The sequence below is a fragment of the Podarcis cretensis genome, assembly GCF_951804945.1.
Source record: "Podarcis cretensis genome assembly, chromosome: 4".
Lineage (NCBI taxonomy): Eukaryota > Metazoa > Chordata > Lepidosauria > Squamata > Lacertidae > Podarcis > Podarcis cretensis.
In genome coordinates, this window is record NC_137173.1 from 22,739,166 (window position 1) to 22,765,626 (window position 26,461).

General features: G+C 44.8%; 2 protein-coding genes across 7 annotated transcripts in view; one reads left to right on the plus strand and one right to left on the minus strand.

Annotated features, from left to right (window-relative positions):
• ALKBH8 (alkB homolog 8, tRNA methyltransferase) overlaps positions 1-26,461 on the minus strand; it is a gene marked incomplete at its 5' end in the record, with an annotated part of 258,458 nt that overhangs the window by 81,462 nt on the left and 150,535 nt on the right. The window lies entirely within an intron of this gene.
• Positions 1-26,461, plus strand: part of ELMOD1 (ELMO domain containing 1) — a 45,574-nt gene that overhangs the window by 5,520 nt on the left and 13,593 nt on the right. For 3 of the 6 annotated variants that reach the window (XM_079974052.1, XM_079974057.1, XM_079974053.1), the window contains exons 2-8: positions 7,585-7,688; positions 17,745-17,890; positions 18,301-18,329; positions 19,722-19,819; positions 22,150-22,279; positions 24,753-24,886; positions 26,233-26,301. In XM_079974052.1, coding sequence (XP_079830178.1) covers positions 7,672-7,688; positions 17,745-17,890; positions 18,301-18,329; positions 19,722-19,819; positions 22,150-22,279; positions 24,753-24,886; positions 26,233-26,301 — 623 coding nt within the window. In that variant the 5' untranslated portion in view covers positions 7,585-7,671. Of the gene's footprint in view, positions 1-7,584; positions 7,689-15,784; positions 15,918-17,744; positions 17,891-18,300; positions 18,330-19,721; positions 19,820-22,149; positions 22,280-24,752; positions 24,887-26,232; positions 26,302-26,461 lie in introns of those variants that run through there. The other 3 variants (XM_079974054.1, XM_079974055.1, XM_079974056.1) reach the window with 3 other exon arrangements.

Sequence of the window (26,461 nt, forward strand, 5' to 3'; positions counted from 1 at the left end):
TCACCCCTTGAGTTGAGATACCATCATTGTGGCTCACTTTACCAACTTGCTGTAGCCTGTCTTGCGGTCCTGGACATCGTGCGCCGGATTTTGCAGAACATCAACACAAGCATTGAAGGAGGATTTTCTTGGTCTTCTGCTTCTGCCATCACTCTTCTTTTTGGAGTATGTGTTGAGGAGTGTTGCCATTTAGGAATAGGAAGAACTTCCATGAGAAGTTCATAGGTTTTGGGTAGCCACTATTTGTTGTCATCATCATCATCATAATAATAATAATAATAATTTATTATTTATACCCCACCTATCTGGCTGGGGTTTCCCAGCCACTCTGGGCAGCTTCCAACAGAATATTAAAATACAATAATCTATTAAACATAAAAAATTTCCCTTGTTGGCCTTGTTCCTTCCAGGAGTGCTGACAGTGAGCTTGGGGAAGGGTCTCATCTCTGGCTTGGTGCTGTGCTTTGGGGGCCCTTGGAATGCTCTTTAAAACACAGCATGATACATACACAGCGGGTGGCAATGTGGGTTAAACCACAGCACCTAGGGCTCGCCGATCAGAAGGTCTGCGGTTCAAATCCCCGCAATGGGGTGACCATTGCTTGATCCCTGCTCCTGCCAACTTAGCAGTTCAAAAGCACGTCAAAGTGCAAGTAGATAAATAGGTACCACTCTGGCGGGAAGGTAAACGGCGTTTCTGTGCGCTGCTCTGGTTCGCCAGAAGCGGCTTAGTCATGCTGGTCACATGTCCGGAAGCTGTACGACGGCTCCCTCGGCCAATAAAGCGAGATGAGCACCGCAACCCCAGAGTCGTCCGCAAATGGACCTAATGGTCAGGGTCCTTTTACCTTTACTTTCTGAAGTCTGGATCTACATTAAAAGTAGCATCATGCCGCTTTAAAAAACCACGGTGAAAGGGTCCCGGGAACTACAGTTGTTTGGCAGTGCTGACAGATATTAGGAGACTCCTATTCCCATCAGAGAGCTATGGTTTGCAGAGGGTGCTAACAGCCAATCCCTCTCACGAAATTGTGAAATTGTGGGAATTACAGCTCTGTGAGGGGAATACGTAGTACGGGTGCCAAACTCGAATCAACTGGGATGGCCAAATTTCTCGCCCACAAGTTGTCCATGAGTTTTAAAGGAGGGGGAGCTTATTTATCTATTTTTTCACCTGCAGAGCAATTCATTCTGCTTTGTATTGTTTCTGAGTTATCAAGTAATTGGAAGGATATTGACACTGAGAAAATAATTACAGCTAGCCCTGAAGATAGTTCAGTCATTCGTGTGGAAGAACAGCTGTGAGCTGCACTGGAATCTCAAAAAGGGTTTGATAAGGCCCTTGAGCTTAATCTTTCATGCCCCTCTGCTCTGCAAAAAACTCTGTGAATGAATAGGGATGAATAGGGGTTTACTTCATATTGTTTTTAAATTCAGCTGACATGTTTTTGTGTTGGTTTAAAACGTGTTTTAGCTGTTTTGTTTGATTTTGTACCTTGAGACGTGTGGAAGGCGGTTAATAAATAATATTGAGGTCGGGGAGAACTGTGGCTCAGTGATAGAGCTGGAAGTCTTGAGTTTGAGTCCTGGCCGCTCCAAGTTGGGCTGGGAAAATATTGTGTCTGAAAACTCAGAAAATAAATAAGAATGGGTGGGAGAGCAGGAAAAAACAAACCCCGGAAGGGCCATCTGACATCTCAACCCCTGTGTCTGAGAAGATCTACCTGTATATGTGTAAAGGCATCACGGTACAGATACTTGTATACATGAGCTTTATGAGGAAGAGGGTTGGTGACTCCTTGCCACAGCTCACCCCTTGGTCCTGTTTTGTTCAACCCAGGAGTGTAGAAGGCCCAAGCAGGGCTTTTCTTGTCTCTTAGGAACGGGTAGAATAAAATATGATCAGGTCAATAATGCCTACAGCTCATTCCAGGAGCTGCTATTAATTTTCTTCTGACATCTCTTTGATCAGAAAACAGGAAGACAGATGTCTCTGTTTATTGGCTCTGGATTCTGTTGATTTAATTGCAAACAAAGCCAAGGAATTCAGCTGCAAATTAATTTTTTAAAATAAGCAGCAATAAAATAAAATCCCACATTACTTCTGTTGACAAGCACTCTTGAAAATGCACATCAGGAAACGGAATGACTCAATTTACACCTTACCTTTCCTTGCTGTTTTTTTTTCTGTTTTCATCTTTTATCTTCCTCTAGATCTCCCCCTCTTTAGCATATTTTTTAACCTTGCATTTTTTAAAAAAAAGACGCCCCCTCCTAGTTATGAATCTTGCCAGGATGAAGAATCTGCTCTTTCCTTGATTGCTCCAAAAGGCCCTCTTTAGCTTCCTCCTTGTGCTTTGGCAGAGGTTGAATTGTCCTACCATGATGCAACAAAGGCAGGATTCATCTCTGAAGCGGTTGTGTGAGTATACGTTGGAGGCACATTTTGTATTTTAAAAATACATCTGGACCTACGGTGTGCTGCCAGTGAACGGTGCCTTAACCCACTGCCTGCCACATCCATCTTCATCTTGATTTCTGCCAGAGTCACCTCCTCGGCTTCCAGCCACACAGTAAACCCAATGCTTTCATCTCTCCTTCTCTGGCATCAGGTGCCATTTTGAAACCATTTTGGGGGGGGGGAGGCAGTTAAGCAGCTTCGAGGGGCATCACTGGAAAAGTGATGTTTGGAATCCTAAGTTGTTGGAACCACAGGAGGGAGAGAGCGCTCTTGCGTTCGAATCCTGCTTGCTGGTTTCCTACAGACAACTGGTCAGCCACTGTGAGAACAGAATGCCGGACTAGATGGGTCATTGGCCTGATCCAGCAGGCTCTTCTTACATTCTTATGCTGAGGTAAAATAAAGAGTCAGGACACCTTTGGTCCCCCAGGTGTTTCTGAACTGCAACTCCCATCAGCCTTAACAAACATGGCTGATGATCAGGATGATGGGACTTTTAGGTTAGCAGCACCTGGAGGCTTCCAACACATGAACACATGAGGTAAAATGTTTAAACATAGCTTCCACTGCCACTTTGAATTCTCACCTCCCAGAGCTGCTTTTCCTTGTGTTAAACATAATCTAGAAGTGTCACAATCAGGGGTCAATAAACTTTTTCAGCAGGGGGCCGGTCCACTGTCCCTCAGACCTTCTGGGGGGCTGGACTATATGTTGTAAAAAAAATAATAATGAACAAATTCCTATGCTCCACAAATAACCCAGAGATGTATTTTAAATAAAAGGACACATTCTACTCATGCACAAACACCAGGCAGGCACCACAAATAACCCAGAGATGCATTTTAAATAAAAGGACACATTCTACTCGTGTAAAAACACGCCGATTCCCAGACTGTCCGCGGGCTGGATTTAGAAGGCAATTGGGGCGGATCCGGCCCCCGGGCCTACCCATGGTCAGAATGGTAATGCTAGACTAGGCCACAGGTGAAACCACCAGTCCATGCAGCATAACAAGCTTCTGTGTGGCTCCTGGTCATGTGTGTTCATCCTAAGAGTTGGTCCTGAGAAAGGTGCCTGCAAAGCCCCTTTCATCCACACCCCCAGCTTTACCTGCCCCTCACCTGATGTCATATACGATGCTGGGATCTGGGGCAGGTGGGCGTGGCTGAACTGGAACAGACTTGCAGGCCAAATGGGGAGGCTGGTGGACCAAATTCGGGCCAGGCAGCCCCTGAAAATGCACCAGCAACCAGGGCAACTGGTTTGATATTAGAGTAGGCTGTTCCTACTGCCTCACCCCTACAAGCGTCAAAGTGATGGCATTATGCACCTGTTGACTTTTCGGTTCTTTGGTTGGAGAAACGCACAGCAAGTTTCGAACGTCTGTGAATTTCAGAGGATTGCCTTGTTTCGGTTCTCGTACCGTTCCAGAAACTGCGAATTTGATCCATTTGGCAAACTAAATTGAATCTCACCCCTGACTCTGACAATTGGCCATGCAGGGTGAGGTAAACACAGCAGCCTCTGGAGGGCATCAGGTTGGGGAAGGCTGCTTCAGACCAAAGGCCAAACCTATTTGACCTTTCACCCTGCCAAGCAATTGCAAATCACATTCCAGGCACTTAAAGAATTGGATGGCTGGCTCAATCAGGGATGTCTGCAGATGCTGAGTAAATCTATGGAACCAGCTGCTAATTAGACTGCATGTCCCAAGAGTGCAAAAGTGAGCACTGATGTACATGGTTGTTCTCAACTTAAGGTCGCTGTCAAATTAGGGAAGAGGGGTGATCATCTTTCCCTCTTGTTTTTCCCTTTCCTTTTTTGCTTTTCTACCCCTCTCCCCCATCTCCTGTCTTGGTACAATATAAGGAACATCAAAGGCATCTTCAGGGAGTGTTAGAAGCCAAGCTTGCCTGCCAAGGCATTAATGAAATCAGTTTGCTGTTAGCCATTCTTTCTCTTCTTCTCCTCCTCGTTGTCCTCAAGCAGGTGCCACTGCTGTCAGTAGTAATTGCAGCTAAATTCAGGGACAGCAGCAGGAACCAAGCAGTCAAAAGCAATCTTGATGAAAGAGGCTTTCACCGGCTGGGGCTCGCGTAGTTTTGCAGCGAGCACTCACATGATAGCCAACAGGAAAGTTGCTTTTGAGTGCTTTCCCTTTTAGCAGGTGACATTATAATTTATTCACAGATCTTTCTGAAAGAAGAAGAAAGGAGAGAGATCAGTAGGCAGGATAAAAGGATTGCATTCAAACGAAAACAAAACCTCACTGCCTCTCTGGGTTGTATTGTACAGTTGGCCATGTTTTTATCCCAAGCGTGCTCAAAATTTTGGGAAGGCGGGTCAGTAGACATGAGAGCATGTCTGCCCTTTTACAGCCTTTTAATGTGCAGAATCCTTAGTGTGATTGAGTGTGATTGAGTGTCATACCATGATGTGGTCGCATAACAGTGGACCCAAGCGTCCCTCCCCAACAGGTGAACTGAAATTTTAATACTTTCCTGATGGCTCCCAAACGCCTTTGCAGTAGCATGATGAAATGTCCGCCTGTGCTAAAAATACAGTGGTACCTCGGGTTACATACGCTTCAGATTACATACACTTCAGGTTACAGACTCCACTAACCCAGAAATAGTACCTCGGGTTAAGAACTTTGCTTCAGGATGAGAACAGAAATCGTGCTCCAGAGGTGCGGCATCAATAGGAGGCCCCATTAGCTAAAGTGGTGCTTCAGGTTAAGAACAGTTTCAGCTTAAGAACAGACCTCCGGAACGAATTAAGTACTTAACCCGAGGTACCACTGTACTGGATTTGGTTGGAACCACATTCATGCTATTCCCAGCTGCTTCACAGTTAGGAGAGGCAGAACTTCTTGTTTCTGCTGCATAAAATTTTGGAAGAGCCCCAAACCAATCCATCACAAGTGCTTTTGGAGTTAGGCCAGGAAATTGAGCCCCATTGGAACCGGGGGTTTAGCCCAACACAAAAAAATTCTGAAAACTGTGTCTGGGAGGAAAGTCTACCTGCTTCTTTTTTCTAACAAAGATTTGCAGTGCATCGATTTGAAGCTCTGTTTGGATTTCCAGTTACTTGGTTTTGTGCCTACGCCACTGTAACGTATGTACATGCCCTCTCTGAAAGCAGTCGTGAATAAAAACTTTTACTAGCATCTTCCAAATAGCAGCAAGGAAGGGGCAGGGAGGTCCACAACTTTGGGGTGCAACAAAGAAGGCAAAACCCCTGTTGCTCTTAAATCACTGACAGCGTTCACCTGGATGTTATTCGGATAGTCTTTGCATGTAAGTCACACACTTTGGGTTGTATCCAAAGAAGTGCTAAGTCGCAAGTCATTTAACAGTATGCTTTGTTCTGTTGTGATGAAATGTTTTGCACCAGCAGCACATCGTGTGGCAGAATGGAATAAACCGGTTGCTGGCAATTCCGTTGCACGACAGATTGGACAATCTCTTGCGCAACGGTTTTCTACTAGCACAGCCATTGCCGCCCTCCCGCTAGCGCAGAAGTCCTTGTGCCAGTGTACAGAGAGCATAGGATGCAGCTCACAGATCTCCCTTTTGATATCTCCTACTTTGACAGGGACGCAGGTGGCGCTGTGGGTTAAAGCCTCAGCGCCTAGGGCTTGCCGATCGAAAGGTCGGCGGTTCGAATCCCTGCGGCAGGGTGCGCTCCCGCTGCTCGGTCCCAGCGCCTGCCAACCTAGCAGTTCGAAAGCACCTCCGGGTGCAAGTAGATAAATAGGGACCGCTTACCAGCGGGAAGGTAAACGGCATTTCCGTGTGCGGCTCTGGCTCGCCAGAGCAGCGATGTCACGCTGGCCACGTGACCGGAAGTGTCTCCGGACAGCGCTGGCCCCTGGCCTCTTAAGTGAGATGGGCGCACAACCCCAGAGTCTGTCAAGACTGGCCCGTACGGGCAGGGGTACCTTTACCTTTACCTTTACTTTGACATTCTGTTAGAATGAGACTAAAAAAAGGAATGCATAGCAACATAAATTATAACATCAAGAAAGCCCAAAGGAAACTCTTGCTCCATTACGGAGAGGAAATGGTGAAGCTGTTCAGTGTCATTTATTTCACGACACGAACAGATTCACCTTTCCCTCATTGTCAGGCTTCCTTATAAGAGAAGTTCTCTGACTTACAAGATGTGTACTGCAAGTCCTGCCCTCAGGAACTCCATAGTAGGGACCCAGATAATTTCAAATCAGAACCTCATAATGATGATACAGTTTTGGATAAAAGTTGCACCTTTCCCCCAAGTACCTCTGAATTATTTACAGACGTTAGTTACATGCACACTATCAGAGATAGTCCCCTCACAAAGCTACAATTCTCAGGCTGGTTTAGCAGTCAGCCTGCTTCCCTGAGAACTCTGGGAATTTTAGCTCTGTGAGGGGACTAGGCATCTCCTAATATTAGTGCCCTTAACAAGCTATAGTTCCCAGGATTCTTTGAGGGAAGCCATGACTGTTTAGTAAAATACTGCTTTAAATGTAGGGTACGGGTGGGGCCATTGTCTAACCTCCTTACCAACAGATCAGGTTGAATGCTCAATAAACGAGTTTGTCTGAAGCACCCACAATAAACTTTAAATAGATAAAACGAACAACAGGTTAATTCAGTGGCGGCAGCAAGCAAACATTTTGTCACCTTTCACCTGGCTGCCTACTTACTTTATTTTATTTTATTTGAAGCAATATGTAATTCAATGCTTGGTTGACCCACTGTCATTTTTTTTAAAAAAAAAAACCTTTAAAAAAGGTGTATATTTGCTTGCTTGGATCGGATCTGTGTAGCAGTGTCACAAGAACTAGCCAACTTTTTCCCATTTAAACTGTAACACTCAGGAAAACAAAGCCATTTTACAGTTTGTTTTTACCCTCTCCTGAACAATAAAGGGATTCATTTAACAAGAATGTGTTGAGGGTCACCCATTCAACTCTGCAAATGCTGAATCTGACCTCGAGTGCTTAGATGCATCTTTTGGCTTTGATTATATCCCACCACACACACACACGTTAAAGACATTTGAAAAGACCACCCAACTAGACTCGGGCCCTGTTTACTTCTTTTTCACCAAACGTGTTCAACTTGCTTTCACAGCATATTTAACTTCTGGAGAAAACATTGCTTGTGATCAGCTGAAGATAGTTCCCGAAAGCGAAAGAACTGAAGAACAAAAACACCAAAATGAAGCACTTCCTGAGGTAACACTCCAATATTTTTGCTTGCATAGTAATTATCTTACTCTGTCTATTATAGAGCCAAGGTAATATTTCTGCATCGAGAATAGCTCCCATCTTGTGATCGGTTGAAAGTATAAATGGTCTCGCTGTCTGTGCAGGGTACTGACACACCAATTTCACCGGATGTCCTGCCTAGCACCTTCCTTAACTGCCCTCAGTAGGTACTGGTTGTTCAGCCTTTCAAACCTGATTGGCAGCCTTAAGGACTGGGAGAATGAAAACTCAGAACAGAAGTCTCTAGAGTCAAATGGAAAATGTACCATTTTGTGTGTGTGTGTTTTAGGGACTGTTGCTAATTAGGATGAAAATGTGCAGCCATTGAAAAAACATTGCCCTAGATAGTTTTTTGTTTGACCTTGGAAACATCATCTCATGCACTTTGTGATTCATGATAGACAAGATGGATGTGAACAGCCTGGGAAGAATTGCTCTCATTCTAAACTGGCTTTGTTTACCATTAGTGATACCATCATGTAGCCAAATTCAATTGGCTATGCAGCATTGTGACATCATAATGACCACCTCCCCGGGTTCAGAGCAAGATGGGCTTTGAGAGCTTCTGAGGGATGGGTGTGTACTGATTATTCCATGGCCAGCAGATTGTCACTTGCTGACAATGCAAAAACAGGCCTTTTTGGTGATAGCACCCACCATCTGAAATGCCCTCCCTTGGGTAATTTGTGAGTTGAAGAGAATAATGACCTCTATATGCCTCTTAAAAATGTATGTGCTTATCCTAGCTTCCCTGGATTCTTGACTCTTAATTTTTATTTTTTGTTTTGTACTGCTCTGAGGTGGGTTGTGGGTTGTTGTTTTTTTGCACTTGTGTTTTGTTTTTATCTGTTTTTTAGGAAACTTTCTTGAATGCTGTTGCATTGTTGTTTTCGTATAAACCTCTTAGAGTTTTTTATTAAATTAAGATGTATGAACCTGAACGGTATGAAGGACTCTATGATTTGAAAACAGACATGCTGAAAGTATTTCTGTTGCTCATGAAAAATCTTTAAATAAAAACATAAAAAGATATATGAAACATTTTATAAATTAATAAATTAGATTATCACTGATTGCCTAGCTCTAGAAGGAAGCCCCAACCAAGTTTTGAAAATGGTGTTGATGCAGCAACAGGGAAAATAACGACACTGAACTTTCGCACATTTAAAAGGCGATTGGGGACATATTTCTGCCCATTCCTTTAAAAGCACTACAGAAAACAGGAAAACCCTGAAAGGAAGGTTTCTCTGGATGTTTGATGGAAACATGTTGACAGGTGTCCATTCAACCAGCTGTCCGGAAGCAGGTCTCCCTGGCCGCTTTGCAAGCAAGGCACCAAGAAGTACACAGGGTGAGATCTGCTTTGCACCACTCCTGGAAGAAAAGAAATAGCAGGAGACGCTAGTCATTGCTTATCTTCTCCAAGCTGCAATAGGGATGAGAGCAGAGCTTCCTCCCTCCCAGTCCCAAGTCTCTTGGCACTTGCAGTTGGCGGTGGCAACCACAGATAATGGCTGGCGAGTAAGCCAAGTCATCATTTGTGGACCTCCTCCAGATTGTACCCTTCATAAGCTTTGTTCTGCAAGAATTAAGCGCCTACATTAATAGCAGACTGAGAGAGTTGCCCACTTTGCTGGTGTAAATATTCCTGATGTACGTGGATCAGTGGTCTGATTCTGCATGAGACAGCTTCCTTTGTTCTTCCTAAGCAGGCGTGGGATCACGCTCTGGCAGTTCTTCTGTAATTTTTGAATGTATGTTTGATAACACCTTGTGCACAGTTTTTGTCTTTGACTAGGGTAATGGCTGGGTTTTTTATAGTTGATTTGTTACCAGTATTTTTAGGAGCTAATTTGAAACAGTAAGCAGTGGATTTCGAGTCGTATAGAAAGATCTGAGGAGTTCCTAAGCTAAATCTCAGTAAGGCATGTAGCAGCTTGTAGATCTCTATGGACCAGTCTCCCAGGCGCTCTCCATGGTGCTGCTTGGCTGTTCATCTGCCTGAGTTATAAACTGTTATGCAGGCATACATAGGAGATATTGCTGGTTCAGCACCAGACCATCTCAATCAAGTGAATATCACAAGACAGCAAGTCCCACTTCTTGTTTGTTTATTTCCCAGTGCATATAAAAGTTTTGTTTACACTATACTGTAATCTTATTACCTGAAGGAGTTTCTCCACCCCCATCGTTCAACCCAGACGCTGAAGTCCAGGTCCAAGGGCCTTCTGGCAGTTCCCTCACTGTGAGAAGTAAGGTTACAGGGAATCAGGCTGAGGGCCTTCTGTGGAACGCCCTCCCATCAGATGTCAAAGAAATAAACAACTGTCTGACTTTTAGAAGATATCTGAAGGCAGCCCTTTTTAGGAAAGTTTTTAATGTTTGATGTTTTATCATGCTTTTAATATTCTGTTGGGAGCCACCCAGAGTGGCTGGGGAGGCCTGGCCAGATGGGTGGGGTATAAGTAATAAATTATTATTATTATTATTATTATTATTATTATTATTATTATTAGGCCAGGCCTCACTGGCTGCAGGAACTGGAGGGGAGAAACCCGGTTCCAGGCCTAGCCAGCTCCACTTGCATGATGAGAAGAGGGTATGACTGCACATGTTCTTGATTATGGTCTCATCCACATCATACATTTAAAGTACATCGTTTCCCCCCAAAGAATCCTAGGAACCGTAGTTTGTTAAGGATGCTGAGGGTTGTAGCACTGTGAGGAATAAACTACAGTTTCCAAGTGTGGCTATGACCTCTTTACTTGGGTAGACCAAAGTAAAGAGAATTTGGGGGTGGCGGCAAAGTATAAAAACATCAGAGGGTCATTTGGCACATTAAAGACACACAAATTGATTTTGGCACAAGCTTCCGTGGATTACAGTCCACTTCAGCAGATGCGTGAGGTGTTATCCTGAGTTGCAGTTTCTTGGTTTGAGAGGCAGGGAGATGACATTGTAAACTGTGAGGTTAGTAGGAAAAGGGATGCAGAAAAGCAAAAGTGGTGATGGTTATGACATTAAAAGTGGTTGATAAAATGTTGATAACACAGACATCCCGGTAATTGGAAAGCCAATCAGCACATGTTGTGTGGTTAATGAGTGATAATACATAAACAAGCAGATTGCATTTAAATGGGGTTAAATCCTTCACACAGGTAATGGAAAAGGTGAGTTGTACTGACTTCTGTCAAAATTATCTGTGGTTGTTGCCTGACTGTGTGTGTGTGTGTGTGTGTGTGTGTGCAAAAAGTATATTTGCCCTACTTTTTGGTCCAGAGACATTCAGAGAGGATTACAACTAAAAGCCATAAATAAAACCCATAATTGGTAACTTTTTTAAAAAAAGGAACATAAAATATTGTGTGTAACAGCATTTGTGCTGTGGGGGCAACTCTTGGAAACATTGTGTGCTGCAGTGAGATGTTTGGAGCCCACAAGTATGGCAAAACAGGATTTTATCAGCGACGTTTTCTAAAAGAGAACAGACTGAGGTAATTTGTAGTTCTAGCTCGGTGTATGTATCTGGCTTATTTGTTTAGGTAAACAATTTATATACTGTTTAGCATCTCAAGTCTCCAAACAGTGCAGAGTGAGGTTAAGAAGATGCAATAAAGATAAAAACAGTGGAAAGTGAAAACGGTTAAAAATAACTACGAGATCAGAAAACTTAATTAAAAGGGCTGCTGATTTATTTATTTTTAATGACTTCACCAGGCACTGGAAGTTCAGCAGGGAGGGAGCTATTCTGATTTCAGCCCGGAGGGAGTTCCATAGAATTGGGCCCACAATACTGAACACACTGCTCCTGGTGGATATGAACCAGGCATCCAAGCCACAGGGCACCCCTGACTCCCCTGAAGACCTCCATGATCATGGGAGGATATGTGGATTAAGGTGTCCTGAACCAAGTTGTTGATGGCCTTGCAAATTAATCCAAGAACTGTGAATCTGGCCAAGTAGCCTATGGGAAATTAGTACAAGCTTTTGGCCAACTGAGTTATGTGCTGGCTCTACTCCATCCTCACCAACTGTGTGTGTGAGAGAGAAAGAAGAACTTATTATGACTACAGTCGTACCTTGGATCCTGAGCACCTTGCGAGTCAAACGTTTTGGCTCCTGCATGCTGCAAACCTGGAAGTGAGTGTTCCAGTTTGAGGACGTTCTTTGGAACCCAAATGTCCGATGGGGCTTCCGTGGCTTCCGTTTGGCTGCAGGAGCTTCTTGCAGCCAGTCAGAAACCGTGGCTTGGTTTCCAAATGTTTTGGAAGTCGAGCCGACTTCTGAAATGGATTCCAATCGACTTCCGTGGTACCACAGTATATTCAGGTATAGCTTCCTTCCAATAAATCTGTTCTGAACAAGTGATGACCCAGAACTCCATATGGCTGATCATGCAGTACTAGTTACACAACCACTATTTGGTGTGTGTTTTGCTGCTGTTTTTAAACTTTATTTTCCTTGCTCTTGGAAAGAGGATGAGGATAGTCTCCATCTCTGCATGATAGACAGAGCCATGGGATAAAGCCATCTTGGAGCTGGAGTTCCTGGCTGCTACTCCGACTGGCCTTGGTTGTTGTCCTGGCAACAGTGCTTTCTTTCACTGGCCTTCCTGGTCCTGCAGAGGCCTAGTTAGGACTCTGCCGCAGATCTAGGCTTGACTAGTTCCTACTATCTCCATTCCCCTCCCTCTGTTGCATTTTACTACAGCCTGCAAGAGGGACTCTGGAGGCTTCTTCTATTCATTATTCATTTCAACATTTCCTTTTTTGCTCTTCAGCTAAAAAAAGGCTCCCAGAGTAACTTACAGATCACTTTTTTTTAAGGCAGTCTGTGCCCATAGGCTTACCAGCTTAAAAAGAGACCACACAAAAGTAAAATGGATTGGGAGGAAAGATGAGAATAAGCCAAGTCTTAGGGCTTTTTCACACTTTGTCTCCACTCTTCAGAGCTGAGTCGGAGCAAACAGCCATTCGGGTTTTCCCCAGATTGACATTTGCTCTGGTTTAGAACTAAAGAACGGATTTTCCATGGGAAAGGAGCAGGGGGAAACTAGAGCGCCTGGGACAAGTGGAACTATGAAGCAGCCCTTAGTTACAAGTTCTTCCAATGGCCAGCTTGAGGTGGAAGCAATTGGAGGAGAGGGGATGCCAAAAATTGCTGGTCTCTTGGTGGTGTGGATCTCTTCCTCCAATCTGGTGGAATGGCTGTGACCAGTTGATGGAAGGAGGAATCTGGCTTCTCAGCAGAGCGAGAAGCTTCAGCATCCCTTCTCTTCCCTCCTCTGCTATAGCATCATGGAGTCTTGCTCTGTGGTGGAAATAAGGCAGCCACCTTCAATTTTGTTTGCCAAACACATTTTTATCCTCCTTGTCTCAGGACACTAGGATGGGAAAACATGAGGTAAGGAAATACAGATAAAGAGGTAGAGATTATTATTATTATTAATTAATTAATTAATTAATTAATTAATTATACCCCGCCCATCTGGCCTCCCCAGCCACTCTGAGCGGCTTCCAACAGGGTATTAAAAACACAATAAAAGATGAAACATTAAAAACTTCCCTAAACAGGGCTGCCTTTAGATGTCTTCTAAAAGTCAGATAGTTGTTTATTTCCTTGACATCTGATGGGAGGGCATTCCACAGGGCGGGTGCCGCTACCGAAAAGACCCTCTTCCTGGTTCCCTGTAATCTCACTTCTTGCAGTGAGGGAACCGCCAGAAGGCCCTTGGAGCTGGACCTCAGTGTCTGGGCAGAATGATAGGGGTGGAGATGCTGCTTCAGGTATACTGGGCCAAGGCCAATAAAGTAGGAAAGTGAGAGAGGCTGAGAGGCAAGCCAGTCAGTGATGTTCAGATAAAGCAGGTATGGGAAGGAAGTCTTTGAGCCTCCAGATGTCGCTGAACTACAACTCTCACCAACCCCAGCAAGTATTGCCAATGGGCATGGATGATGGGAGTTGTAGTTCAGCAACATTTGGAGGGACAGAAGTTCCTCACCTCTGCTCTATAAAGAGAAAAGTCAAGTAAGCCTCTTTTTCTAGTAATGTTTACCTCAGCTGATGGGGCCTTTCCTTTCACAAAGGTATGTCCGCAGGTGGGTGGGTTTGCATTCCTGCCTTCTACCCACATATACATCCTCACACATGAATCTGGCATACTCAGATATGCTCATTTGAGTGTGTTTTTTCTTAGACGGAAGGATTGTGGGAATGGACTTGGTGTGCAGGTTGTTCTGTTAGTCATCCTGTGGCTTTTGTTAACATACATGATTTCAGAGTGCCCAAAACAGGTTTCTTCTCTTAGAATCTGCTGTGACTATTGGTTGTGGCATTTCTGAAAACCTGCGTTGCACGTTGCCAAGCAGTTTTTTTGGTGCCTGCTGATCTCTCGATGTATGTAACAGCTCTGATATGTAGTCTGCTCACATCTAGAGAAATAAATCATTGAGGCAGCTGCATCATGAGGACGATCCGCAGAGTATGTAATGTTTTTGAACGACTTTGCTCTGCTATGAACTCCGGTTGCCATAGTGCCTTTCCATGGATAAACAGACAAATCACTCATCTCTGTATCTGAGAATCTGGCTACTACTTAGTACAATATTGAGGGAAACAAAGAAACATGCAGAAGAAGGTCATCTGAGAAAGGTAGCCCATTCTTCATAATACCCAGGGCAGGTTTTTAGCAGACTCCTTCACTGACAATCTTATATAAAGCCTGTAAAAGCCATTGGATCTGGTCATATCTGCATATTCATTTACTCTGAAATTTATAAGAGGTTTCTGAAAGCAGGGAAGCTCCTGTTTTCTATCTGAAGCATAAATGAAGCTAATCGGAGTGTCATAATGAATGTGTGCGGTTCAGCAAACTTTATTACACCAGTCCTTAGCAGCGAAAATGATTGCCTTCTCTGTCACTTCCTGTTTAAGCCTAAAGCTTGGCTTTCCTAGAGCTGTGTTCATAATGTCTGTGGGTGGGTGAAAGAGTTGTGTCAAGGCACATTATATGTTGTGAGCCATTCCTTCACCTTTATATTTTGACAGCCCCAATCTGCAGCAAGGGACCCAACTAACTGTGGACTTTGCTCACACAGCTGCCATCGCTTGGAGGAGTAGTGGCTCACTCTCTTGGGGCAAGAAGAAGCTATACTACCGATTTGTGTGAAAGGGGTGTACGGGAGTGTTAGCGGAGGGGTAGTACCTCTGGTAGGGGGACACATACTTCCGGGGTTGTTTGTCCACTTTTGGTCCCCACCGTGCACTCAGCTCTCACCTGTGGCTCCTTGAACAGGCATAGGCAAACTCCAGTCCTCCAGATGTTTGGGACTACAATTCCCATCATCCCTAGCTAACAGGACCAGTGGTCAGGGATGATGGGAATTGTAGTCCCAAACATCTGGAGGGCCGGAGTTTGCCTATACCTGTCCTAGAAGCTGTCAGCATGTGACAGCAGCCACACCCCGGGAATGGCTTCAACTGGCTGGCCAAACTTGGTAAGGGTAGCCAATGGGTCTCGAATGTGAGTTAAGGACTTCCCCTGCATGCAAAGACAGGCTCTGGCAGATTAAGATCAATAGTGGGTCCAATGGTCAAGAAGGTGGTTTGTGCACATGCTGTAGAGGGAATTGAGTGGCAGATGGGGCTCATCAGCCTGGGAAAGTAGCTCATCTAGGAGAAGGAAAACTCTGATCCTAAACCTCTTCTGCCTTGTGGGATATCTTAGGGAGAAGAAGAGGCTAACGATGAAACCCTACAGAAGTGGTCCCTAAGTGGAGTCCCTAAGATGCTTGGATGGCGTCTTGTACACCTCCTTCCAGCAACTCCTGCAGCCAAGCTGAGTTTGTGCTGGAGAGGGAAAGTGCTGGGTTAAGGGCTGACCCACTTTCTAATTTCTTAAAAATATTAAGTCCTCTTTCTGAAAACGGCGTGCCTTGTTAAAACGCTTCTTCTTCTTTTCTTTTCTTTTAAAAAAGGCATTAATTTGTGATCTTAGTGGAATTAGGAAAGTCAGCTCATCTTAAAGTGTAATCCATTTCATGAATAGTGTGCTTTCATTGCAGGATTTCTACAAGCAAGAATTATTTTTTGTAAAACAAAACAAAAGATTCCATACTTTTAACTCTCCATTCTTGTTCCTAAAGAAGATCTCCAATGTCATAAGTTTAAGATGGACGAGTAGTGTGTCATTTAAAGGTACCCACCAAATGAATATTATCTTACTTTAGATATCTGGCTATAATATAGTGCTTTCTAAGTAGTATCCACTGTGAGCTGTGTTCTGTAATAGCTTTTTTTGTCCTGCAGAAACAATGTGATATATCTTACTGGCTCCACTTTGACTGATGTTGGTACTTAAGATAAGCTGATCGGACAATGCAGGCTCCCAGATATGGCATCTGGGCCGCTGTTCTTCTTCTCCACTTCTGCTCTGCCATGGTTTGGCTTAGCATATTATCTGAACCTGGTTTATCTCCTCTTGACAAACTATGAGCCTACAGACTTTGGCTACAGCTCGTGGTTTGTGTAAAGCAAGACAGACCATGAACCTGAGTTTGAATTTGCTACACCAAACCCATGGCTCAGTTCAAAGCAACAAAGCAGGGGTTCAGACCTGCTCTTTTCAGGGTTTGGGTGCATAAGATGAACTCTGTCAGGCAACTGAACCAAGCAAGATTGAACTCACACATCAGCTCATGTGACGGGGGTTCAATCCTGCTATCTACAGGAGAAGCAGCCACATCTCTACCTGCCCCATGCCTGGTGCCACATGGGAAGTCCTGACGGGCCAAATATGGACTGCAGGCCAGAGGTTACCCAGCCCTGAACCAGGTGTCCAGTGTACCTCTGATCAGTGCAATCTTCATTGTGCTGGTATCTATGACACACCACCATCTGCAGGCAGGACTGGGTGCTGTGTCAGCCAAGTTGTAGGCCATCAGGAGTAGAATCGACATAGGGTGGTTGTGTGTATTGTGTACTATGCTGTTACTTGTTGGTTTAAGAACAGTTCCTGTTTGGTGGCTCTCTTGGCTTCAGCTGAAACTACATCAAGTGTGCACTTTGTACAAGGTCCTTGACATTTCCTGAGGGGCACCATTTTCTTCTGCCAACCTAAGAGGCTAAAATTCATTCCAGACCCTACGGACTGAAGCTCTTGATTAGAAGCTCTAATGAACTGCAACCAAACCAACTTAGCATTCCTGCCCTTCAGCCCTTTTCACATAGACTAGTCCTTTTCTGAAGCTCACATTTTCTTGCCGTTTTCCAGTGCACTCTGCTCTCATCATCCATTCTCATTTCTCAACATTCCACTCCCTCCACTTCACCTTCTCTCAGAACAGGTTTATACTGAGCATCTGCGGGCCATGCTCTTATGAAATCCCACTGACTATCATTAGCCTCGGCAACGGCTTTTTAATAAAAGCTGCAAAATGTTTACGCTTTGTTAGAGGAAAGCACGTTCCAGGTGTTCCTGTTGACATGTCACGACAACCCATTTCTGCAAACACACTGTACAAATGGAGAAATGTTTCCGGGAAAAGCCACCTCAAACACACACTTCCTGTCCATCTGCAGAAGTCTCTCACCAAACGGTTGTTTAGAATAAATCATTTTTTATCCTTTCTACCCTAAGTTCAGGATTGATCACCCTCAGACTTACCTCTCATGCAGTACCAAATTTCAAATCAGCCCACTGAACCGTTTTCTAAGTATAAACTATAGTACCTCCTCCTGCCCTCCACCCCAATTTCTTATAGTAGTGGGATGTGAATCACCCTAGATGTACTACTGCAGCAGCATGCCTTTTGTCTGAGAATGGCTAGCAGGCTCTCGTTTACTAAACGGAACCTTAATACTTTTGTTTTTGAACATCCTTACTCCTGACAGTAGGCCCCAGTAGTATGGTGTGTGTTAGACATCTTCTTAAAGATAACTTTGAATAATGGAACTCTTTCAGGGGGACTTTGCTTTACCTCAGGAGCTTTCCTTGAGTTCTCACTCTAAGGATTCTTTTGACAGAATGCTTGTCCAGGTTTGCCTGTACTTCTATTGCAAATGCTTATGGCGCTGCCTGAAATTCGTGGCGAGGAAACTGACGGGACGCTGCGAGTTGCAAAGGATCTGCTACAGCACAAAGCCTGGTGCTGGCAGAACTATGAAAATCGGTAAGTGGTTTTGAAACCATTGCTCTGGTATTTAATGTTGTTCTGTGTCATAATTGCTGTGTGTATGAGAGAGAGAGATTACACTACAGTATAGCTTTAAAATTAGCTTAGGTCTCAACTTGCATTTTAAACTGTAGCCTCAAGCAGAATGTCAACATACGCAGTCAATTGCTAACACATTTTACGTTACTGAACCAATATAGCTTGCCTTTTCGTTTGTATCAGTATGAGAACCTTCTTCACTATTTGTGGGGATTTGGCTACACATTTTTATAACTGCATAAGAAAAGAGGAAAGTTGGGAAGGAGAGAATTACAAAGGTTTGTGATAGTATTTTCATTGTTGGCTGTGTTGCTGAAGATGCAAAAAGTCTAATAGAAGTTAAAGTTTTAAAAATGTTTTCTTGACAGAATCGTCATTGAGAAGTTCAAAAAACAAGGTAAGTAAATATTTGTATTTTTGTCTCCATGTTTGACCGATTGTATTAGCAGCTTACACAGGCTTACAAGCAAGAAAACCTGCTTGCCAACGTACGAAGCCACATTAGGCCATTCATGCAGCCTTGCATTTAACTACTTGCCTGGTTGCCAGAGGCAACTAGGAGTACCTTGCAGGCGAGTACATTGAATTCCATCTAGGCAAGTGAGCAGGCTGAGGGGGGGAGGAGCTTGATATTTGTATTGTTCCCTCCTCTACCAACCTGCTTGGCTTCCATGCGAGCTGCAGAGTGCTCAACAAGACCCAAAGTCAGCTGGTTGTCAGGTCTTGAGAAGCCCCTTTCAAAACTCTTATCATGCACAGCACTCTGAAAGCGACTAAGCAACACTCAACCACCAACTGATTGTTGGGTCTTGCTAAGCCCTATTCAAAGCACTGTCTGTGAGCGTCATTGAGAGAGTAATTGGCAGAATGTTTTGTACGCTGAAAAGTGGTATAAAATTCAGGAGAACATTAGTCAGTCTTTATCCAAGCATACAGAATAATCTACTCAGATTTTAAGACCATCAAGGAATATTGCTAAGCTTTGTACCCCAGTTTCTAAGATGCCAGGCATTTTGCAACTTTCCACATTTTTCCTCCCAACACCCTTTTGAGTTAGGACACTGCTCAGGCCAGGAGACAATCGGTATCTTTTGTATCTTTCATATTTTAATGCAGACATACAAAATTTGCATTTCCCGAACCAATATTTGAACCAAACACAACTCTCCTTCAAAACTCATACTTCTCCAAATTTGCAATGCAGGCCCAAAAATGCTAATGCATTCTTTCATGGGAAAATTGTGGGAATGCAATGGTACTTGTATTGGGAAGAGAGATGTACGCAATATTGCATGCCAATTTCCAAACAGACTTTTATTTTGTAAAAAATTTACAAACACGAGTAAACCTACTTAAGACTGCAGAAATGAGAATTGGAAGGAAACAGAAATGGAAAGATTGACTTTCCTCTACAACTCTCTACTTACCTCATTTAGCAGATTGCAGGAGAGACTGAGGAACCGTGACTTGTCCAAGGCACTTATTGAGCTGGTGCCAATTTACTTATTAATTTGGTTTATTTCATGAGATTTATACATCCCTCGATTGCAAAAACAAACAAACAAACCTCAATGCAGTTTGCGGAAAAGTAGACTTGGTGGGGGCGGGATGAGGTGTACATATTGATACAGTTGACCATGTTCAGTATGACGCATGCATACAAAGAAGCCTAGATCTGTGGCGTCACCACATCGGCTGCGATACTTCTCACAAAGTTGCATTCAGTTGTTCCTGTAGTGCTTCACTTCCTGTGGCAGTGACCAATGTGAGTTAAAAAAATTTCTTCCAGTTGCTCCAGAATTCAGTCAGTGTTCATCCAGATGCTATTGAAAAAACTATAGATGCCATCATGGAACTGAAGAGGATTAATCCAGATGTAAACCCGCAGTAAGTTCGGGTGAATGGAGTGGGATAGCAAAAGTTACCATATTTTTCGCTCTATAGGACGCACTTTTTCCCCTCCAAAAATGAAGGGGAAATGTGTGTGCGTCCTATGGAGCGAATGCAGGCTCCCTGGCTTCAGCGATAGCAACGCGAAGCCTCCGAAGCCTGTGCTCCAGAGGCTTCGCGTTGCTTTCGCTGAAGCCAGGAGAGTCTGCTCTTTGAGGCTGGTGGTGGGGGAAAGCAGCGCTTCCCCCCACCGCCAGCCCCACAGGCTCGGGGGGCAGCAGGAAGGTGCGTGACGCCTTCGCGCTGCTCCCCGACCTGGTTTTGAGGCTGGCGGTGGGGGGAAGCAGCGCCCCACCGCCAGCCCTACTAGCTCGGTCGAAAAGCCCGCAGGAGCCGCACACTCTTTAAAGGGTGCATGGCTCCTGTGGTTTTTTGTGGGAGTTGTGGGAATTCCCCCACTTCCTGCAATAGCACGCAAAAGCCACATGCTCTTTAAAGGCTGTGCGGCTTCTGCGGGCTTTTCCCCAAGGAGGGAAAAGGGACTGACTGGCTGAGTCAGTCCCATCTCCCTCCTGTGGGCTTTTGCGGGAGATGGGAGAATTCCCCCACCTCCCACAATAGCAGGGAGAAGTTCTGGGAGAAGTGCACAGGCTGTGTGCAGCCTGTCCGCTGCTCCCAGAGCTGGGGGGGGGGGGAATCATATTTTTTTCCTTGATTTCCCCCTCTGAAAACTAGGTGCGCCCTATAGAGCGAAAAATACGGTATTTTGTGTGCTTAAATTATTGTGTGCTTCATCTCTTTGGGGGGGGGGTCTGTCTTCCCACATAAGTTCACAGTTTTGTGTGCTTTGATTCTTTAGTTGTGCCCACTGATGATCACAGGTGACTTTTGGTCTGGTTTCATTTTCTGTCAGTTCAGCCCTTTCATGTCTATGGTACAACTAGATCTGGAGGCAAAGCACCACCTGTAACAACCACATTATTAATCAAGACGTTGCACCTTCTTGAACCATGGCTTGTAAAAGGTGGAAATGAGCCAGTATGTAAACGTATATACACACAGGCCAGACCCAGAGACCCAGATTTCTGACCATGCTTTAGCCACCTGAGCCACATCATCCCAAGTTTCCAGCATATATCCATGATGTGAGGCTGTGGTCTAAACCACTGAGCTTCTTGGGCATGCTGATCGGAATGTCAGCAGTTTGAATCCCCGCGACGGGGTGAGCTCCCGTTGCTCTGTCCCAGCTCCTGCCAACCTAACAGTTTGAAAGCATGCCAGTACAAGTAGATAAATAGGTACCGCAGTGGCAGGAAGGTCAACTGTGTTTCCGTGCACTCTGGCACTCATCACGGTCCTCTGTGCACCAGTAGCCATTTAGTCATGCTGGCCACATGACCCGGAAAACTGTCTGTGGACAAACACCGACTCCCACGGCCTGAAAGCAAGATGAGCACCGCAACCCCATAGTTGCTTTGACTGGACTTAACCGTCCAGGGGTCCTTTACCTTTTTACCTTGCTACAGAACTACTCCTGTTCCTGGGTTGTGTGTGAAGTTCTCCTTCAGCCTACGTTCTCACCGGCCATCTTTATGTTGCCTGTGTCATTTCTTCATGTGAACAGGGATGGTAAACATGCATATTTTTTGTATTTACAATCTCAGCCCCGACCCCCCCCCAAAAAAAAATAGTGCCCTACTCAGGGCTTCACTTATTATAAAGATGATTGGTATCTGTTTCCAACACCAGGCCTGACTCCTACATTATGTGTAGAAAAGTGTGCTCTGCACATGCTCAGAAGCATTTTCCTCATCATTAAACTATTAGGTTTTTATCTACCCTAGAATTAAGGATCCAGGCTTCTAGAGCATATGGTGTGGGTTTTTTCCCCATGTAGACCTGAGCCACAACTGTGGGGCAGCATGTGCCCCTTCCACACACAAAAATCCACACCAGGTTTTCCATTGCCACTTGGCACAGAGCAAATCAGGTCTGCTGGAAGTGAAGGCTTATGGGAGAGCAGCAAAGAGCATAGTTGTCAAAGGGAGCTTTGAAAATGATGTGACCTTGGGGGAAGCGATGTCAATAGTCTCTTTCGCTTTTCTCCCTGCCGTGGGCATCACCTGTGGCAAAGCTTCTCTGCTATCAGTGCAGGCAGCGCAACATAGGTTCAGAACTGCTGTTCCATTGCCTCAATGAGCATGCCTTTTCACATTCATGAATGGCGGAAAGTATAAAAGTGTAGCTCCACACTGAGGTAATGTCAATCATGCAAAGCTAAATTACTGAGCGTAGTGTTCTTACCTTTTGTCATCTTTTCACTCTAGGCTAGGTGTCTCTCTGCAGGCCTGCCTCCTACAGATTGTAGGGTACAGGAATTTGATTGCAGAGGTGGAAAAACTGCGTAGAGAGCCCTATGATTCTGAGGATCCCCAGCATGAAGAAATGCTTCTGAAGGTAAACTGTGGAGGCGCACTTCCAAAGAGCTCTTTACATTCCGAGAGACCGTTAACTGAAACCAGTCTCTGCAAAAGGCTTGACCGCACAATTGTCTGTACTGAGAACAGCTTGTTACCTCCAATTTATTTATTAGCATGATCTAGGCTAAGCGTAGAGGGACGCAGATGGCGCTGTGGGTTAAACCACAGAGCCTAGGACTTGCTGATCAGAAGGTCGGTGCTTCGAATCCCCGCGACGGGGTGAGCTCCCGTTTCTCAGTCCCAGCTCCTGCCAACCTAGCAGTTCGAAAGCACACAGTGCAAGTAGATAAATAGGTACCACTTCAGCGGGAAGGTAAACGGTGTTTCCGTGCGCTGCTCTGGTTTGCCAGAAGCGGCTTAGTCATGCTGGCCACATGACCCAGAAGCTGTACGCCGGCTCCCTCGGCCAATAAAGCGAGATGAGCGCCGCAACCCCAGAGTCGGCCATGACTGGACCTAATGGTCAGGGGTCACTTTACCTTTTAGGCTAAGCATGGGTAACCTTTTTCTTTTGTCGAGGGCCGCATTCCCTCTGAATTAATCTGCCAGCGGACACATGCCCTTGGGTAGATTCCAAGACAAACATGTTCTGGAGACGCTAACTCAGAATAAAGACTCTCCTGTTCAGAATATCGGCTCATTTCTGTGTTTACCTCTCTCCTCTCCTGCTTCTGATTCTGCACTTCTCTCTGCCACAGACTCCCCCCACTCACTAAGCCCTGTTACCTCTTCAGCTTCCGATATCTCCTTCTGGTCTCCTCCCTCTGACCACTTACCATCACCACCACCACCAATCCCCTGGCCCTGAACCTTCTTCCCTTGGGGGTTCCCCAGTTGTTTCCTCCTCCTCCCCCCTCCTCTGCATCCAACCAGTCCATGACACAGATGCACCTCACCCAAGGCAGGTGTTTCATAAATGGGGAGCTACCACCGATATGGCCCTGCCACAGGTCAGGGCCAGCTGTCTAGCCTCCAGGAGTGGCATCACCAACAAGGCTTCTCCTGATGAGCCCACATGCCAGTGTTGAGAAGGCAAAACAGGGCAGAGCAACAAATATAATTTTTTACCTTGACACATTTGGCTGGTTTCTGCGCACACTCTCACACCCCTCTCTATGCTCCATGCAGACAATCAAAGGCCTTATCAAGGACACTTTCCACCCATGCAAAAACATAGTGGGTGTGAAGCAGGGCCAGTGAGCAAGTGGTCTGGAGACAGACTTCGGAGGGCCGGATTTGGTTCCCCTTGTCCCAGGTTCCCTACATCTCCCGTAGGGGATGTGCGGGTAAAATGATGTAGGCTGTCTGAGACCTGCTATCAGGTTTTCTGATACAATGGTACCTCGGGTTAAGTACTTAATTCGTTCCGGAGGTCCGTTCTTAACCTGAAACTGTACTTCACCTGAAGCACCACTTTAGCTAATGGGGCCTCCTGCTGCTGCTGCACCGCCGGAGCACGATTTCTGTTCTCATCCTGAAGCAAAGTTCTTAACCCAAGGTACTATTTCTGGGTTAGCGGAGTCTGTAACCTGAAGCGTATGTAACCTGAGGTACCACTGTACTGTTTACTTTTAAAACATCCATAGGGAAGAGGAGTGTTGGAGGATGAAGGCGTTAATCTTTCTTTTCCTCAGAATGAGGGAATGACAGGAACGAAATCTGTGATGGGCCAAAGGAGAGGGGAAAGTATTGGGGTTTGGGTGTCCTGTCAGCAGAGAGTATTTGGCCAGAGGTGGTAAGGGGGGCAGTTAGTGGGGGACAGTAGTAGCTAGACGGAGGTGACAAGCAACACAAATAGGGGCACAGCCCATAGTAAAGAATAATAGTAAAGAATAAGGTTTAAATATTACTAATATTACTAATACTAAATATTACTAAAGTCACCCCTTCATTTCTTGCTGCGCATCTCTTAGGGCAGCATGAATTTTTACTTGGGGGTAGGGCTGTGAAGCGGAGGGGCCCTGAATCTGCTCTCCTTCCTGAAAGCACTTGTATATGTCTCTTTTATTTCCTTGTTTGTGCCCTTGTGAAATTGGCTTAAAGGGAGGGGGGGAATCTCTCAAGCCTTGGAGAATCAAGAAGGCTAATCGCCTTAGTGCTTTGAAACTGCACTGAGATTTGCAACCAAATAAACTTGAGCCCCCCCCCCCCACTTATGCAGAGGCAGTGAATATGCCCAGTGAGCCCTTGTCAATGTTTTTACACCATTTCTACATTAGGCCAAAAGAGCGGGGGGGGGGGGGTTGGGTTTTTCCAGCAGGCAGTATTTCAAATGTCTGCTATGTCTAAGGAATACTTCTTCCTCAATCTGTATTTGCTCTAGGCTCTTCCAAATGCTGTGCATAACAATGAAGGCAAAATCCCATAGAGAACTACTAGTTTCAGAAATGTCAATCCATTGAAGGTCTGAGTTGTAACACACCTGTGATTTTTCCCTCCCCCTCCTGTAGCTATGGAAATGCTTGAAACCTGATTTCCCATTGGAAGCCCGGATTTCCAAGCAGTGGTGTGAAATTGGTTTCCAAGGCGATGATCCTAAAACAGATTTCAGAGGAATGGGCCTCCTGGGGCTGTATAACTTATTGTAAGTATATTTCTGTTTCTCTTAAAGGTTGAACCTAAAGGTATAAATTATCCTCCTGCTTATATGTTTCAGGCTTTGTTAAGGCAATTGTCATTCTAGATAGCTTGTAGGTTCCTACCACAGTTGCTGCAATTTTTCATCCCTCTTGATGAGAAGTAATTTCTTTTTCTTTTCTAGGAACAATTTATTTTACATTCTCCACAACCCAGTTATATCCAGTGCTTCATGAGCAAACATTCTGCATGCCCAGCAATTGGGCTTTCCTTCTCCTCATGGGTGGCGCTGTGTTCTAAATCACAGAACCTAGGGCTTGCCGATCAGAAGGTCGGCGGTTTGAATCCCCGCGATGGGGTGAGCTCCCGTTGCTCGGTCCCAGCTCCTGCCAACCTAGTGGTTTGAAAGCACGTCAAAATGCAAGTAGATAAATAGGTACCGCTCCGGCGGGAAGGTAAACGGCGTTTCCGTACGCTGCTCTGGTTCGCCAGAAAGCGGCTTAGTCATGCTGGCCACATGACCCGGAAGCTGTACGCCGGCTCCCTCAGCCAGTAAAATGAGATGAGCTACACAACCCCAGAGTCGTCCGTGACTGGACCTAACAGTCAGGGGTCCCTTTATGTTTACCTTTCTCCTCACCCATCCCAAAATCTGTTCCAGAAGTTCCCCCAATCCTGTGTATTTAAAGACAATATTCTTTGAGGCATCCAGTTTTTAAGAAAGCAATTCAATTTCCGTCTCTCATCACTCTCATTTTCTCTCTCTCTCTCACATGGCTGATTAATTTTGCCATTGATCTGTGACCCCTCATAATGTCTCAAACAAATACGCTCACTGATGGAGCTTTTCCTTGTCCCTAGCATGCATGAATGCATTTATTTAGATCATTTTTAATAGGAGTCTATTTCACACATTGCAGTATGTAAGATAAAGAGTGTAGCAGCACATGGCAGCTTCACAGCCACAGAAAGAAGACCGACTGTCTTGCTTAAGCGTACAGATTACATATTCTTTATTATTGGTCATTGGCCCAAACAGAACAAAACCAGCATCTGTACAGGTAGAATATCAAAGCATACAAAATACCTGAAAGTGGGTTGTAAAACATAAATGACATAAAATATCAGGAATATCTGAAACATGTTTAAAGTAAGATGTACAATATGATAACTTAAAATAATAAGTTAAGAGTCAGTCCCCCCCCCCAAAAAAACAAACATGTTTGCCAAACCTGGTTCATACGGTACATTTTAAATGTACAAATGTATAAATCTGCATATAGTTTGAGGAAATGTACCTATAGATGTTTGGAGCGATGTTGTAAAACTCTGAAATGTGCTTTTCTTCTCCAGATATTTTGCTGAATGTGATGCTGCTGCAGCTCAGCAAATCCTCTCTGACTCTCTTCAACCAAAATACAGGTAACATTTTGAAGCTGGAAATAGCAGTCACCTCGAATAAATAAATCCTATTTGTAATAATTCAGCATCTCTTTTACTGTTAACATAAAAGATTGTCTGTGTTTCTCGAACTGTTACTTAAGATTAGAGAGATAAAATGCCTCATTTCCATGTGTTCTAC